This window comes from Lytechinus pictus, chromosome 2 (genome assembly GCF_037042905.1).
Source record: "Lytechinus pictus isolate F3 Inbred chromosome 2, Lp3.0, whole genome shotgun sequence".
Taxonomy (NCBI): Eukaryota; Metazoa; Echinodermata; class Echinoidea; order Temnopleuroida; family Toxopneustidae; genus Lytechinus; species Lytechinus pictus.
Genome location: NC_087246.1, coordinates 65,443,341 through 65,461,752, shown reverse-complemented (window position 1 = coordinate 65,461,752; position 18,412 = coordinate 65,443,341). Strand labels below are relative to the sequence as shown.

General features: G+C 36.1%; 1 protein-coding gene across 2 annotated transcripts; it reads right to left on the bottom strand.

Moving 5' to 3' along the window:
* Positions 1-811: 811 nt before the first annotated feature.
* Positions 812-18,055, bottom strand: LOC129253784 (phagosome assembly factor 1-like). Of its 2 annotated transcripts, none has more exons than XM_064095424.1 (14): positions 17,786-18,055; positions 14,180-14,374; positions 12,456-12,538; positions 11,924-12,007; positions 11,239-11,282; positions 10,803-10,968; positions 9,974-10,077; positions 9,063-9,175; positions 8,270-8,403; positions 6,175-6,255; positions 4,577-4,659; positions 3,966-4,065; positions 3,305-3,436; positions 812-2,074 (listed from the first exon to the last, which is right to left on the bottom strand). In XM_064095424.1, exons 2-14 carry the CDS (start codon positions 14,241-14,243, stop codon positions 2,000-2,002), a joined length of 1,263 nt encoding a protein of 420 aa, XP_063951494.1. In that variant the 5' UTR covers positions 14,244-14,374; positions 17,786-18,055; the 3' UTR covers positions 812-1,999. The 2 variants fall into 2 exon arrangements, with proteins under 2 accessions (XP_063951494.1, XP_063951495.1); XM_064095425.1 differs by having other exon boundaries at positions 17,801-17,930.
* Between the last annotated feature and the right edge of the window lie 357 nt (positions 18,056-18,412).

Genomic DNA, 18,412 nt, shown 5'->3' with positions numbered 1-18,412 from the left:
AGTGTTGTGCTTCAGTGAATGATCGTTCTGTTTTTCCACTCAACTGTTTTGTTGGGTTGGAATTGACCTTATAAAATGCCCAATTGCAGCTTATTAAAACTGAGTGGTAGTAATGGGGGATTTATGTTATGAAAGATGTGGAAAGCCAACCAAGAATAAGTTTGTCTTAGTATATATTCAAGAACTGGGAATAGATTGGTGAAAGAAAGTAGTTAAAGGATAAGCACATATCTACAGGCCTTCATGCATGTGAATCTGACCAAGTTGAAATCCGATGTGGGAACACAGAAATTTGTTGGACTACGGCAAAAATTCAAATTAGATGATGGAAATAACACCTTTTTAATTGTATATTTGGTTTGAACCACTTTGATTATTCACTTTATTGAAGGACTGGTCACCTCGTGCAGACTACTGAACATGCACGGATCAAGTCAGATTAGACACTAGTTTTGACGGGCCGTTTATTGTGCAAAAACAATATGGCCTTTGAAATGGTATTGTGTTCAACCTGGCTAGATCAGAGGCATTCTACTAAATGTGCCATCTAGTATTTATAAGTACCGGTAATAATCCCTGGATAGGAAAGTTTTGTCGTAGGTCACTATCTCTATAAACATTATATGTATCTTTTGTTGTAAATATTATATTGTGGATTATTATTCACACACTTGGATTGGTATAAGATGAAAATGAATTGAATGAAATCAAATAAATGGGAATGAAATACATTGAATTGGAATGAAATTGATTGAAATGAATTGAACAAAATTACAAATTCAGGCTCTTAAAACACCTACAAATTATTCAATTTAGCTGTAAATTGACATATTTATTACATAATAAACAGATGATATAATTCTTAATGAGAAACATAATACATATTATACACATCATTTAAATATATTTCACAATATTTGACAGACCATGTTGTTGTATTGATGCATCTAATGTACACAACAAATTTCATACTTCAACAAAAGAGTTCATAATTACAGGTATATATTTAAATCTTTTCTATTTTACACATAAACAAATTATTCTAATGGGTAATGCCTTTTGTTAATCTATGTGTTGATATATCCATTTCAAAATGACATTCCTCCTTGTTCCAACCGGCAAGATGATTCATATCATAACCTATAAAAGGCATTGTAGTAGCTAAATTATTCATATTTTGTAACCTACTTTCAATCAGAGACTAAATTACGCATTATAAAGCTGTAGGTAATAATCATATTGACTGGCATCAATTTTGGGGAGATTCCCTCAGAAGACCAATAATGCCTTTGTCAAGAATTGGGGGAAATAAAAGACTACTTTGGGAAATATGTACAATATTTCGCTCATACCCTGTCAATACAATATAAATATATATTAAGCGCATATGCAGGCATTTTTTTAAAGAAGGGGTTTTTTACTGAAAGCCTGTGAGGTTCACACATGTGATAATTATGTTCCTTATAAGCTCATATTGACTAATTTCATGTTACAAGTTGTGGAAGCTATCTCATTATTAAAGCTTATTTCTGAGGGGGTTTTGTTAATGAGCATTGAGAGTACTATATAGATTCTGAACAGTAGGCAGGGGATTACTTTAAATTATTACTTTAAAATAAATGACCAATAATTATTAGTCAAGGAAAGGCATCAGAATTAATGAGCAAATCTGTTGCAAATATAGACATACCCTAAGTGAAAAAGTGCTTTGAAGCAAAGATATGAGTCAATGCTCTATTGGGGGTTTAAGACCATAGTTTCAGTACAATCCATTGGTCTCAGATATAAGCCAGCAGTCCAATGAAAAATAACTCTATCACTTTTTCATTTAAACCTGCCTGACATCAACTATTCAGATGCCTAGAGTAGGACCAAGATGACTTAATGTAGCCTCAATACATCATTGGTTAAGAGTGAGTCCTTGTTTTGGCTAGACCAGGTCTGGATAGTCCAGGTTGAAGATTGTCCAGACTGGATTGTCCAGTCTGACAATGGCTTCTCAGTCTAGCGTCTCCATAGAAGCTACTGTTGGGTCATACATGGTAACAGACGCTAGATGATTATTGGGCATCACCTGAGTGAAAATAGAAAACAGCAAAAGATATAATATTCATTTATTGTGCTTGGCGATGCAATTTTGTTTTCATAAAATTTACCCGAGTCAAAACAATTTTGAGACCAGATTAAGCAAAACATGGGTTATAAACAAATACCTCCTCTATTCCTGTGGTCCAAAAGACAATGCAATGTTACCTTATAAACATCTTCCTATCTTTTCCTTTCACTTTTTAATGGGGAATTCGTCACCATTCAGATATAAATTTCACCTGGTAGAACCATGGTAGGACATGAGTTATGACTAGCAGAATTATGCAATGCCACTAGCCAATTTGCCTTATGGTAAAGCCATTATCTCAATTTCTCTGATCAGACAGCTGCCTGAGGATAATTAGGCTTAGCCAAAGAATTTCTTGATGGTACATCAAGTTTGCTGTCCCACAAAGATGTCTCTGTTATAGTTATTTCCAGAACTTTTTCACAAAATCTGGGGTCAGCAAATAATTATCAACTGCAATTAAAAGCCGACATCCCAACTGACTTTAAAATCATATCCTCCATCGGTCTAAATTCCATTATGTGATAAGACATATCTCACATATTCAATAATATATCAATACATATTCAATACTTAATCAATACTTCTACAGGAAGTATAACAGGAAACTATATGTTTATGAACTCCAACTTTTTTTAGAAAGTATTACTCATTCTTCAATACAGCTAAACTTCTGACGCACACACAATATTCACTACATTTATCCTTCTCACTTAAAGGTCCACTCCCCCACTTCAGAGTAAAATTAGGACGTACACTTGATATGGTCAAACTACTCAAGGCTGAATCACAGCTGTCTGAAAGTAGAGAGTCTTGACCAGAGTATTATAAAAAGGGGTTAACTTCTGAACCCATGTCAGATTAGAGATTTAAGAGCTAGAGAAGAATTAACATTTTATAGTACATCAGTTTTCAGAGTCTATTTTATCTTCATGTTCAGAGTACAGTCACCATTAGATTTACTCATGTATTAGTTATCATCTATTAAAATGTATATAGATAAACTGTACATCCGGTAGTGCTATGTCTTCATTTAAGACTGGTTGAAAGTAAAAGTGCAATAGATCCGACAGCTACATAACAATCCAATAGTATTTATCAAGACTCAACCAAAACCCTAACCACGAGGACAAAACTACTCATGATGACATAGCTCTATAAACCACAAAAATGAAGATTTTGACTCACCTCAAATATAAGGTTGAGTACTCCATAACAGAATGTGGACCCAAATGGATTAGTTGTGTTCATGGCCGAGGCTCTGTTCAGTACTACTGGCTTCTGTGATGAGCGTATCAGTCGGTGATTCAACGTGTCCCACTGTTAGGGGATTGGAATAATAAAATACTGAAAGAATGCAATCCAAACAGAAAATTTCAATGAGTGCACTATGAAAAAAAAAGAAATTGAAAGGTTTTTTTCCTATGGGCATGTTAACACTTTGCAGAAGATGCAAATATAAACTACATTGTTATCTGGAATAGGTCTGTAAACTCATGGTCATTACCATATCATCTAAAATCAGATTATGTTAGATCGTGCATAATTTATGTAAACAAAATATGGTAAAACTACTGAAATCTTGGCCCAAAACTGATAATGCTGAAGATTAACAGATAAAACACACGTGGGCACAGAAATCACTAACGATTGGAAAAAGACTGATCCAGTAAACAGAAGACCATGCTTATTTTCCTAATCAATGAATTTCAGAATTATTATTCATCAACATATATCCATGCAACGAGGGTGGTTGTTTCGATAGATTCTGGTTCATTTCATTCTTTGATTGTTACAACTGCAATTTATGTTCATTTATGTTCATGAGAATGACTTATGACCCACCCACCTTGGTAAATGTTGTGATAGATAGAGGGCTCTCATTGTTCTCATCTTCTCTGTTGAACCTTGTATGGGGGAGGAGAATCTCAAAATTACATCGATGGTAGCTGAAAAGACACAAACAAATAAGATTCAATCCAAGATACAATATAAGTGGAGCAAAGTGCACATTTGAAAATGGCACAAGAGGGAAACGGATCAAAGCTTATATCAATAATGACAAATGTTGAGATTTATAGAACTTTTTTTGCTGCAGCAGCAAATACAAAAAGAACTCTTCTTGGAGTATAAATCTCAATATATTCCAAGAAGAAATGAGACTCAAAGACAATTATAAATTATGAAATCATTCTTATCAAGGCTTATGCAAATGTGTTACTTGATAAATATTGGATACAAGAATGGTATCATCTGATCTAAAAAAATACTCATTTACTATCAACCAAATTGCTTGAAAATTATAAAGGTTATATCATTATAACAGATAAAATTAGATTTCTTTTATCAAACTAGTTTCAAGGGGGCCCTATACAGCAGGTCGCAATCAACACTGAGCTTTACAAAATTGCTTTTGCCACAAAAACTCTATTTTGACTGACAATTCTAAGACCGACTTACATATTGAAATTGTAATGACCAGGATAGTTTGCATGTAAGATGAACTTCTTTACACAATGAGTAGAAGCATCGAATAAGATGTCCTGGAAGAAGGAAAGAGGTAAAAATGAGATCAAATTGAATATTATTGTCAAGAAGGAAATCAACATAAGTTTTGAGAATCAATAAAGAGAAAAGGAATGAAATCCCCTCCCCTGTCTCCCTCCCCCCACCCCTCTCTTCTTCTTCATTTCCCCCCGAATCCAACTGAATCTGTATCCCTAAAATGCTGCATTGATACATGTGCCTTTTCCTTTGGGTTACAAAGCACTGCACACACAAACACTACTCCATATTTGGGCCACTAAATCAACAGTTCCAAATCTCAGAACTATCAGCTTAGTCCATGTCATACTTGTCCTCTTATTTGTAATGCAAACATGATTTAATGGCTTTCTTGAAAACTGGCAGTACATTATCCAGCAGTACTTATTATCAGTCAGACTGCAGGTCCCAAGAAAGTGGCTTCTTTCATCCAAGTGATATTCATGACTTGAGATGTTTTGCATATTTAATGAGCTTGATGCGGACCAAAACACCTCTTTTCATTCGGTCATTGCTGCTCTAATTGTGCATCAAATTTCATGAATTTGGTACCATTGTAAAGAAGAAGAATCATTCTTTCAGGTCATGTGTTTGAATTTATTCAAAGATTTTGTAATATAGGTTAAAATTTTGATCTAAAATATGCTACAAAATAAATATTTTCACCTGACAAAAGCTGCTATTTTCACACTTTATTTTTGTTTGAGCCCAAATGATTTTTATATCATGATAAAGCTGAATATGTATGCTTTGAAATGATATAGGTTTCAAAATAAGAATTGGTTTAATCGGGTCAAGATCACACTTTTCATTTGCCAAGTACATAAAACAGTTTGAAAACAAGAATACTGCACTCTGATTGGTCAAAGAGACCACACAATGGCAAATTCCAACGGTCCCAGTGCCTGGGTTCGTGGGAAGGTCACACTTCCCATGTGGTAATCTCCTCAAATACCCCGCGCCTGTTGTTCTGTGAACCTTATCCAGCCAATCAGAACTCTGGATTTCTTGCAAGTACAAAATTTCGGAAATCTCGTCTTGTACCTTGGTGGGAAAAGTGTGATCTTGACCCGATTAAAAGGTGCCGCATATCAAGAGTGGCATTGTGAGAAAGTACAGAAGTTCAGCTTTATGGTGATATAGATATCATTGAGGCTCAAAATAAAAAGTTTTGCACAATTTACAAAAGAAAACAGAGGAAGAAAATTCAGTTTTGAGGCACATTTTCAGGCCAAAAATTTACTTATTTAACAAAATATTGTATACAAAATAAATGACCAATATGAAAGAGTAACTTTTACTCTACCTGATGGTGCAATAATATTTCATTTAACTTCCGGTTAAAACAGGTAAATTCTTAGAGAAAGAAAATCTCACGAATCACGAGATTTTGCAAGGAGGAGGATTCAGCCACGAGATGATTTGGATGAATCTGGCCTTTTTGCTCATTAACATAGGGACCTGCGGTCTGACTGTTATGGAGAGCTTACAATACGAAATTCAAATAAACTTACAACTCCGATTGTGAAATAGTTATAGAAGTAGTCTGATGTCCTGGGTTGATCCTTGTGAAATGATCTAGAGTGGATCCTCATCTATCAATCATAGTCAAAGAAAAAAGTACAATTAATAATAATAATTATAATAATAATGTCAATATTAATAGCTGGATTAATTAAGAGCTTCCTGAAGATAAAGAGCTATATAATAGTATTATTTCCCCGGCTTTAGCTGCACTAGCTATAGGCACCCAAGCCTTCGAGGAATTTCTTCCTACCGGCTACCCATTCACCTTACTTGGGTTGAGTGGAGGACAATGTGGGTAAACTTCTTGCTGAAGGAAAATACGCCATGGCTGGGATCAAAGCCATGTCCCTCAGACAGAAAGACGAGTCATAACCACTAGACCACGACGCCCCATGCATTGAGCTTACAAATTATGAATATTACAGCTCATCAATCCTTTGCTTTGAAAATGTTGCAAAATTATAATTAAAATTCCATGCAGTAATTGTAAAAAAAAAATGGTATATAGAAGTTGCTCAGCTTGGTACTTGAAGAAATTACAAATAACCACAGCAGTTAAGTAACAACTGTGGATTAACAACCAGTATAAATAGTACCATATGGATAACAGAATTCAACACTTTGTGTTTCATTTGCATCAATAATTCACACCCATAGACATGTTTCGTTTCATTGGCATTTTTGTACAACCACATACTTCCCAAATGAAGCTCCTTCGTCCCTTAGTTTTGTACCTCTCATAGTTCCATTCTGTTTTTAATACATTCACTTTCAAAACCACTAAGAGGGAGCGCTATTGTACTGTTTATATAGTTTTAAACAAGTAAGAAAAAAATCAATGCAGCCTCCAGTAGATGGAGGAAGTTCATTGAAAAAAGGAGAGAAAAGAATCAATAAAACCCACCTCACAAAACAATACCATGCTCAGGTTCATTATCAGGTTTTATGACTCATGGTACTTTAAGTGAAAGAGATGCTTTCATTTAGAGATACTTGACCAGTTGAATATTTAACCCCTTTTCCCTATAGTATGGGCAATGTCAGATTATCTTGAATTTGGTATGAGTATGAAATATTCATGCCACTGACAAAAGAGCCTAAATAAAAAGAGCTGAAGTTTTGTTGGAAATGTAGAAAGAAAGACTTTTAGAAAGAAAATAATATACTATGATCTAAATTTTTTAGCATAAATCCAATATGTCTATACATGACAAGAAAACCCATAATACACTCTAGATTGCTACACAACATTTCCTTTTAAAAATATTCAGATAAATATAACCCTCTAAATAATTATTATACCACATACAAGAGTTCACTGCGAGCAGCTGAAATAATGCAACACAAAGGGGGTGCACCGGTCGATGTACAAAGAAAATACCTACAGAACAATCATTATTTTTCTCTCAGAAATCATTTGGTGATAATAAAGAATGGTGGCATGCACATTTTCATCTACTGTGAGAAAAGGGCATGATATGATTTGTTATTTTCATGCATTGAAATAATTGTATTGCTCTAGATATTGTTCTTTCTTTCTGGCTGTGTCTTCCCATGTCTCCCCCCCTCTCTCACTCTCTCATATCCTCTTTGTCTTTGGTGTAGCGGTTCTGACTCTCACCTTAAAATCAGAGGGTCGTGTGTTTGAATCCCACCATGGCCTAGCGTCCTTTGGCAAGGCGTCAATCCACAATTTGCCACTCTCCACCTAGGTGTTAAATGGGTACCCGGTAGCCTGCGAAAGCCTAAGTAGTATGCCTAGCACCTGAATCTCTGAACTCTTGTTGGAATGCTCCCCAGGGAGTGGAGAAGGTGCATACATCGTATGCGGGCATGCCAGGATCTGATGACCGGGGTAATAATATCTCCGTAAAGCGCTTAGAGACATCATTTTGATGTATTAAGCGCTATTTAGATGCGGAATATTATTATTTGTCTCATCTTATCTTCTGATTTGAAGATCTTGTTTGGCACCCCTAGACTACTCATCACATCCTGACAGGAAACTTCTTTAAAATGTTCATATCTCAACCCCCCCCCCCTCTTTCCTCTCTCCTTTCTTTTCTCTTTTTTTTGTCTCACCTTATCTTCTGATTTGAAGAAGATCTTGTTTGGTGCCCCTAGACTACTCATCACATCCTGACAGGAATCTCCAAATGTCACTGTCCTCACCACCGCCTGCCTCTTTGCATCCGGTGATCTGCTCTGGCCCGACGCTAAAATCAAAGAAAGACAACAGAACTATATTCAGTCTGGGGGGCCAAAAGTATGGTCACATAAATGCTTTAAAGCCAAGTTTGAGTTCTGGCATAGAAATCTAATTTTTAAAAAATGGTTGAAAGCAATCCTGAAGTATTGGTGTATGATATTTAGAACAACAACCTTTTAATACAAATAATTAAGGTTGAAATTATATTAATTTCATTACTACATGCTTTTCCTGGTGGGAACAACATGTGGAACCACACAATAAATGGACAGGCATTATTCAATAATTTTTCTGATCTTCATTTGCTCATCTCCCTGTAATTTTCTTTAAAAATTGTTTGGCAGATATTATTTATTTATGGCTTTTATAATTCTGTGAAAGTTTTGATTTAATTCTTTAAATTTTTGTTTTCTGTTGTTACCAGTACAAGAGTTTATCTTTAAAATGTGTGAATATTGGCCTTGTTCATTACTCTACAAAATCAAACCAATTCACACCGACTTCAATAAGGCAAGGTAAGTATTCACGTGGCTAAAGCTCGGGCCTCCATGAACCGTTTCCCATCAAATACAGGCTGTTGATGTTTTTCATCATGCTCTACAACAAGGCAGCCCACACTGAAATTATAAAAAAGTTTTTTTGTGATGTCATCACTTCAGTTCTTACCATCTACTAAAAGGTGAAATTTCAATCCCTGAGGAACACCATCTTGCTCAAGAGTCTCCACATTCTCACAGAACACGTTGCCGCAGAAACAACTACTTGGAATGGGTGGAGCTCTGACAAGAAACAAACAAAAATGATAGTTAACAATACGTTTTTAGCAAGGTCAAAAAATCACACTCTCCCTTTAAGCCAAAATTTACATATGGATTCTATAGGCGGGGGCAGAGTGACGTCACATACGCTTAACGACGACAGCACTGACCTTAGTGCGATGAAAACAAAGAATTAGAAACACAGTGAAATAATGTCAGAAATAGCACTGAAAAAATTCAGAAAGATTCGTAAACTTCTAGATAACGAAATGGGTAAACTCGATTATCACAACGTTCAGCGCAAGTACGAATGCGATGTTTGTGTATTATGCATTGTAGGCATGCCAAAATGCTGCACTGCTGTACGGGTCGCTAGTGCATTGTTTTCATCGGCCGGTCAGTTGCTAGGGCTCGAGATTAAAAATCCCCGGATAGTTCTTATCGCCTTCCTTAATCTTATCACCTTCCTTAATTGATTAATAACTTACTTTTTCTGGGTTTGTTTGAATTGGGACAGTCTTTTCAGTACAAAAACAGCTTTACAAGAGAGTATTGCTTCTTCAATTGAAGAACAGGTAAAAATCGGGTTGGTATTCGATCCAATGAGTACTTTTACCAAAAAAAATTCTGAGCTAACATTTTTTATTTATATGGACTACACTTCAATTATATTGATCTTTCCGGTATTCACTTAATACAGATCTGAATATCACTCCCCCCAAAATGTCTGAGACTAACCTTTAGTATTATCCATTGAGATTGGTGATAAAATCTGAGGGGGGAGGGGGGCAGATACCACCACCACTGTACTGTACTTACTTCGACTCCTGAGGGTTGCTACCACCATAGATGTAGATACGACTGACTTGAACCGATGTCTTGCTGGGTAGTGGAATAGACCCTAGACCATGTACACTAGGTTGCTGTCAAAGAAACAGAGAATAAAATAGTCAAACGACCAATCCCAGTTGGCACTGCTTTTGTATCTATACATTGTCATAAATATAAAGGGCAGGTTCAGCTGAACACAAGGTTGATTTAAATAACTGGGGGGAAATATAACTAGGATTAAAATGAAAATTGCATTGAAGATACTGGCCCCGTTTCATAAACCTTGTTATTATATACAAATTTGTAATTGGCTGATAGTAAATTTGTTATATAAATTGTGCATTTGTTATTATAACAACTCTTCATGAAACAGGACCCAGATGTCAACAGTATCTTTTAACATTCGAAGAAAAAACACAAAGATAACAGTACATGAAAAAACATCTTTAGGAAATTGCCCCCCCCCCCTTCCTATAATTCTGTTGGATTGCATTCATAATATTAATTGCATGATAAGGAGCGTTGTGGCCCAGTGGATTGGTCTATGGACTTTGTAACAGAGGGCCGTGGGTTCGATTCCCAGCTATAGCGTAATTTCCTTCAGCAAGATATGTGCTGCACTCAACCCAGGTGAGGTAAATTGGTACCTGGCAGGATTCATTCCTTGAATGCACCAAGCACGTTTACCATCTGGAGCTATAGCCGGGGTAATATATAATGCGTCATTGAATAAACATAACCTGCGCCTCATAAATGCTATAAATTATAATCATTATGATCCTTTATTCTGAAGATTATGTTTAACTAGGGTTATTACCTCAAACTTGGCATCAGCTGGGATGGGGAATAGAAAGGATAGACCCCTGAAGTTGATGGTAAAAAGCTGCTGAGCCGCATCATAGACAGCGGGCTTGGTAGCACCAAAGGATCCATCAATCTGCTCGATAGTCGGCAAGACAAGCGGTGAGTTGAAGTGCTTCCCACTAAAATATACAAGAAATACTCTTCAATTTAAGTCTTTAACTCATAGTTTACAATATAAATGGTTCTTTTTGATCTGGGTGCATTATGTGGTAGTTGTTGGCAACTTTGGCATGTCTAAAGTATAAAATTTATTTGCAATAGTATGGAAAAATGTTTGAAACTTTCAAGAGTACAGCCTTTAAATCAAATAAACAGAATGTGAAAGCCGGTCCTGATCACTTTTCCTAAACATAACATTACACACAGCTTTATATAAAACTACTTCTTACCAGTACTTGAGCTTGATTTTGTGTAGATCGTATATCTCAATGATCTAAAGAAATGAAAACAAAAACATACACTGTTAACAAACATGAACCCTTCATCGTCTAGTTAAATTTCATTAGTATGTACTTGTGCCTCTGATTATCTTAATATAGGGGGCTAAGAAGTTTAAGGGCTAATTAAAATGAGTTTGAATAGAATCCAATATAATTACCACCCAAGCGTTTGTATCTATAAATAAAGAGTATGTGCCAAATGGCTCTGAAAGAAAATGTGTTATTGCTGATAAATTAGCAAAATAAGCACGGAATTCCATCAAATGTCAGGTATTTTATGTTAATACACTGTCCCATATACATGTATGCTTTTATGTGTAAGGGATCATCAGAATTATCGGTTTTGACTTCATGATTTCACGAAGATAAGTTTACATTATTGTACCAGATCTACATGTAGATATATGACAATATGGTGACAATTAACCTTGATTTAAATGACTTTCTCATGAAATAATTGTTTGCAGCAACTACTCTCATTTACCTTTGATTATCCATTATTTTAACTCTCCCCACTACTGTATCTTCCAGGTAAGTTTCTAGAAACAACTACTTTTCCTATCTGATTACAAAAAAAAAACAATCATTTGGGATAGAGATGAAGTCAGGAATCATTTTCAGGAATTATCCTTACCTTAAGCCTTTGATTATAAGAATCAAATATTAATTTGATCCCATCCTGTGTCAAATTCAGCACCAGATCTAATGTAAGTGGGACCTGAGGAATAAAAAAAGAAATTACTCAAAGTATGAATAATATATGAACCTATGAAATAGCAGTGTGGTGGTTAGAAACCTTCAAACCCCAAAACCACAAGATGCATTTTCTACAGCAACAAATATTAGCAATGACTATAATCATTAAACATGTAATCTTACTGCATATATTTTTTATTGCAAGCCTTGGGCATGCTAATTATGATTGCAAGATCAATGTTTGGATGAAAGGTATGCATCGCAGTTGAATACAATCTTGTATGCACAGGTAGCAATTAACCTTACAATGATAGAAATACAGATCCATATTTATTTGTAGTACTGCAGCTATGTCAGTCCATGTTTCAAGAATCATAGTGACAAGTACATGACTGTATTAACATTGTAGGCAATTGGTTTGTATTGATTTAAAATGATATGTAAGAATAGCACATAATTTTTAGGCTTACCGATTCACAATAAATGACCTGGACATCCTTAATGATCCTGTATTGTCTCCGAAGAATATTCACTGCTTGGGTAAATGTCATTCCTAAAAAGCAACAAAAATATACATTTATGATAGATTGAATTAGATGTTGTTTGAAGGTTTGCATGGTGGCATGTACAATCGCTGATGTGGTTTAGGGTACACCATGTGGAGTATTATAGAAACAGTGGATAGAAGAAGAAAAAATAAATAAAAAGGAATTACTTTATTGTAATGGCCTGACGCTCACATCTGTAAAGTCATGACTTTACTAGCATTTGCCTGTTAGTTAGTTAGTTTTTCTACTGAGGCTGGACTTACATATCTCCTAAAATGTATTCCTAAATAGCATAACATTTTAAGACTGGAGTTACATGTAACAGTCAACTACAGTATTGAAGTTAAGTGAGACTTAAGGCCACAGCTTTTACACTAGGCAGCGTTTGAGATTACAGGCCTGTATTTGGGAGCAAGATGGGCCAAGATGATCTTAACCTTCTGCCATTAGACTTCCATGAAAGAAGATATTTGCAATCAGATGCAAAGAAACTGTAAGCCCCAAATTAATCACAAGTCTTGCCATTGATTGTTGGTCTGGCCCTTGCAATAAAAAGCCTTAAACTAATTTCTAGTGGTTTATATCCAATTCGTCCAATTGCCAACTCGTCTACCATCATTTGGTCTACCATCAGTTCGTCCACACACCACATGGTCTACTTTCATTTAGTCTAATGTCATTCCGTCTAATAACCAGTTGGTCCAATAGCCATTTAGTCCATTTGGTCTAATTGGACTAAGTATGAAATGTATATCAGACCAACTGGTTAAGAGACAAAATGGTAATAGACAAAATGGTGATTACATGTAGATGTAGTGATAATTGGACCAAATGGTTGTTAAACGAACATATGATGGACGGAATGACATTAGACTAAATGAAAGTAGACCATGTGGTGAGTGGACGAGTTGGCAGTAGACAAATCGGCAATTTACCTTTCTAACAATTGCAGAATTGCAATTAATTTGTGATTGTTATTTAGTTTAAACACCCAACACAAACTTCACATGAACTTTGGGAGGGTTTTTATAGATAATTGCTCTGAAAGTTGGGACAATCATAAAATGATAGTAAAGTTCTAAAAATATAGAAATATTTAATACACTTGTGTATTGGAATTAAATATATCAAAATTCTGGAGTGTCATGAGTGTGACAGTCATATCTAATAAGAGCCTCCAAATTTTCTTGGATTTCCCCCTGACATTTTAAAGAGGTTGCAAATTCATTCCATTGATTTTCTTAGGTGCATTAGAAGATAGGTAATTGGAACACATTGAGCTTAATTTATTTTTGCCACATAAATAAAATTATCCAGTTTAAGAACAATTTCATTTCATTTCACAAAAATATCTTTTTGAAAGTTTGAGGATGGCATTTTGCATGGCATATTACAATCTATATTCAATCAATTCTTTTTTTTTTTTGCAGTGTTCTTTCTCGACCCTGACATGACAAGAAATCTAAGCCTCAGGTTTGAATAACTGAAAACACATTTTTTTTCATTAATTAGGATGGATTTTGTAATATAAAATTATGGATGAATTCACGTTGCAATTTTCCCCTCAAGTTTTGCTCAGCGAATACAATAAGTGTGAGAATAAGAACTAAATACTCAGAAATTAAATAAAAAACCGACAAACTTACCCAGGACAAACTCCCATTGTTCACTGCCAAGGGAACGACCAGGTACAACCTCTACATCTAACATGACTAGTCTGATATGATCTCTCTTATTTTCTCTGCTTGTCCCTCGACCTGCTTAGACTCAGAGATTGACGTCGGGGCTGATGTTAAGTGTAATGAAGATGAGATTATTCATCTCCTGGTCTACATGAATCCCTGAAAATGAAAATAAAATAAGAATATTTGCAACTGCATGCTCAGCATACAATAACAAAGCTCGGAGCCAGGGGGGGTCACTGCTATTGGACAGTGGACAGCATCAACAAGAAAAAAACACAAAAAGGGGTGCTTTCGCTGGTAGGCACTTAATGCGAATTGAGTGTCAAAAACACCAAAACTGAGGAAGAGCCTCCTTAATTCCAATGGCCTGCAGTCTCTGTTTCGTTGGTATTTCCGTTATAGGAGGAGAAAGTAATACAGTAAAAAATGTTTAAACACCCCTCCAAGCAGACAGATTTGAGCTGTCTGCCTCGCGGCTAGACCAAAGGCTTCAGTCTCTGGTTGTTCCACTGGACTACAGCTTGCTTCATTAGATCTATACCTCCTGCATAAAAAGTATTTTTTTAAATGTTTAAAACTCCTCCAAACAGATGAATTTCAGCCGTTTACATGTACCTAGCCGCCTGCCCTTTAATCCTTGTTTAGACCTAGGCCTTATGTAGACAGGAATAACCGTCGTTTCTGGGGAATTATTCAACAATATCTGACATGTTACTGAGCCAACATAGTTAAGCGGAACAAAGACTGAAGCTTTTGGTCTAGGCCTTAGGGTGCCTTAATTAAGCTTTATCTGGACGATTCTCGTGGATGCTGTCCACTCTTAAACAGCAGTGACAGACAGTCAGGAACCTAACTAACATTTCACATTTAAGGAGTTTCTTTCACTGTGTAGACTCGAATGTTAGATCTACAACCAAAAAAGTTGTAGATCTAACGTTAGACCCTAATTTCTGTTATTTTTTTGCATATTGTTGTGAATTAGTTTTTTTTTAATTTGCTTGTTAGATCTACATTAGATCCTAGGCACATGTGCACTGCAACCACCCTGCCTGTGGGGAATCTACATATACATGTAGATCTATGGAATGCCAATGCAGTAAAGAGCATCCTACACTTACAAAGTTCATTAAGATATCAGTTTTGTAACCAAAAACACTAATTTCCATACAGTTGCAATTAATTTTTCATTAGTAACCTGGGGATTATTTTTGTATTCACCAGAGCACTCAAAATCTTGAATTTTTGGCATATTTTTATGTAAGCCCTCTATTGGTGGAAAGTAAAATTGAAAGAAAATTGCCATTTTTCAATCTCTATTTTTTTTAAATAATTAGAAAAACTCAATTTACTTAAGAGTCACGTTATATGACGAATAGCTATAATGGAAACTGACAGTGTCAAAAAATCAAGCATTTGTCCCCTAGAACAAGAGAAAATAAGCCAAACATTGTCAACGTTATTTCACCACACAGGGAGTAAGTAGTAACACTTACTTAAAGGCAAAAAGGCCTGGTCCCACTGGCCAACGGACACAAAATGTATTCATGATGGATATAGCGGACAAGCAAACTTTCGGGCTGGCTCCATCCGTTTTCATTCGCTCCAGACAATGGACAAAATGGGATTGGGCGAACAATGAAATCACAGTGGACGGATGCTTGATGGATATAATGCGTATCAAACAAGTATGCAAAGAGTAGGGGAAGGCGGGGCAAGTTGAGCATAGGGGCAAGTTGAGCCACCACCCTCAGGCCAATAATGAATGAGTCAGACATTGTGGTGGTGTCATGTATTGATGACACATTACATAACCCTTTACCCCACCACATCGTTTTCGACTTTGAAACAAAAAGTACTTTTTTAGAGGGAAAAATACAAATTTCAGCCAAAAAAGTAAAAAAGGGTGTAAAATAGATCAGTGCTTTTTACCCACAGACGTCTTTAAATATGATAAAGAAATAAGAACAATATTGTTAGTCCAGGTATGAATCTCATTCTTGTCATATAGTCTTTTACATGATGGATGCATAAAAAATGTGTGGATGTGAAAATATCGCATTAATTTCGGACTGGGGTACTTTGAGCCAGCCAACATGGGGCAAGTTGAGCCAGCCAACATGGGGCAAGTTGAGCCATGGTAATTCTTATTGTAATGTATAATAATAAAAAAAAAACCTTGAAAAGCCATTGATATGCAGGCAGAAAGGTGCAAATTCACATGACAGTTCTTTTACTTTTAGAGGATGTTATAGAGAATTAGCAAGTGAAAAGACTTGAAATAAAAAGATTACATGCTGGTTCTTCCCGCATACATTTTGGACGTAGTTTTTGTGGCTCAACTTACCCCACAGATGGGGCAAGTTGAGCCATATTTGACATTGTTTTTTTTCAAAGGTCACAATGAATTTCAGTGTGGGGGGTAGAAAGTTATATAGGAGGTGAAAAATATTTCCCAAGAATCAAATTTAAAGGCAAGGTACTTATTTCGACAATATAATTAGTCATATCAATTCTAACATGCAAATAGCAAAAAGTGTCACAACTTACACCGCCTTCCCCTACACAATGGATATATATAACGTTTCTATTGTATACACTTTGCAGAAAAGATTCTTTTCTGTTTTACATCCTCTCTGCATCCATAAGTGCAGTGGGACCAAGCCTTAACAGAGAACATAGTAGACTGATAAATCCGCTGGTTCGGAGGAGTTTTTCAACATTTTCTAATTTTTTTGTCCTCCTCCTACACAGATGACGGCCATTGGGCTCGTAATGGTGGAGCAAACAACCGTCCCTTAACTACAGCGTCTATGGAGAAAGGGTGCACTTTCGCAACCTCCTCAATTACTCCTGAATCGTGTTTTTTGAAAGGGGAAAGAGGAAGAAATAATACTAGATCTAAGGATAAATTTAAAAGACTATATAGATCTACAATTCTAATTGAGGAGGGTGCAAAAGCACAACCTTCTCCACAGACGATCGATGTTGTTCATGTTGTTAAGCGGCGGTTGTTTGCGAATTTGCTCCACCATTACAAGCCCAATGGCCGTCATCGATCTATTTATTGACGGAGGGGATGCCGCGGCGCCAGACGAAGTCTCAGGGGAGCTTATCGGTCTAAGAACAAGGATGTATCAACCTTGGCCTTGGGCTTGCCTTGGTGTCCTTGTTCATCATTGTTGTTGTATTGAATGAGTCACAAAATTTATTTGGGCCAGATCGTATTAACTAGTATTATATTTTATATTATTAAGTTTGATGATCATGAGACACAAACCAGCATGACTTGAACTAGTGCACAGTTAAACTCTTTGTGAAACACCCCTAAGAATTACAGTTACTGTAGATCTCACTCGGTTGTTTACATTTTACCAAGGAGCTGAATTTTACATGCAATTGCAAGTCGAACGACAAAACACAAATAACCTCCGCGGTACGCTGTCGCTGAGCTGACTTTGCGCTCAAGCCTCAACCATCAAAACATGTCATTGCCATTGCAAAAATACACCATGATCAAATGAACAGAAATACGCTAAAATTCAATCAGTGGGCATCCATTTAACTCACCTCCGCCGAACGTACTTTAATAAGGAAATATTGACTCAAACACATGTAGTTTTTGCTTGTCAAAGGTAAATTCATAAGATTAAGAATTCGTTGCGGATTTCCGTTTCAGTGTTTACAACCCCAGTACAGCTTGCTAGCCTAATGCGCCAGTCGCATTTACAGAAAGGTTTATGACTAGTCTGCAAGCACAGACTGAGAATCTACACTTAAACAGTAATAACAAAAAATGTAAGATATAAGGCTGAAAATATACTCCGATTCTCTGTGTGTACGTGTATCTGGTAGAATTTAGCCACATTTTATGAGCGAATATAGTCTCACTAATTCACAACAATATGAGTTCTGTCTTTCAGACTACATGTACATAATGACATAAATTATCTTCTTGCGGCGCACGGACAAAAGAGGCAAGTACAATGGGAATGAGAATAATAGAACAGACGAAAATTAAGAAATATGGAGACTGAAGAGAAGAGAATGTAATATAAAAAATAAGTGGATAGATAGATAGATATGGTTCCCGGTGATTCCTGATAAAGTCCGAATAATTAAAGCGGGGTTGCTGGGGAATATACTGAAGCATATACACCTCAACTTTCGGGGGGGGGGGGGGGGTTTGTTGCGTGT

What these genes read in the sequence shown, in the direction of transcription:
- LOC129253784 (XM_064095424.1), bottom strand. Translation starts at nt 14,243, where the DNA reads ATGTTAGATGTAGAGGTTGTACCTGGTCGTTCCCTTGGCAGTGAACAA. An exon ending in ACTATTTCACAATCGGAGTT is followed by an intron (nt 4,660 to 6,174) that starts GTAAGTTTATTT and finishes TCCTTCTTCCAG; the next exon opens with GACATCTTATTCGATGCTTC. An exon ending in GGTCATTACAATTTCAATAT is followed by an intron (nt 4,066 to 4,576) that starts GTAAGTCGGTCT and finishes GTGTCTTTTCAG; the next exon opens with CTACCATCGATGTAATTTTG.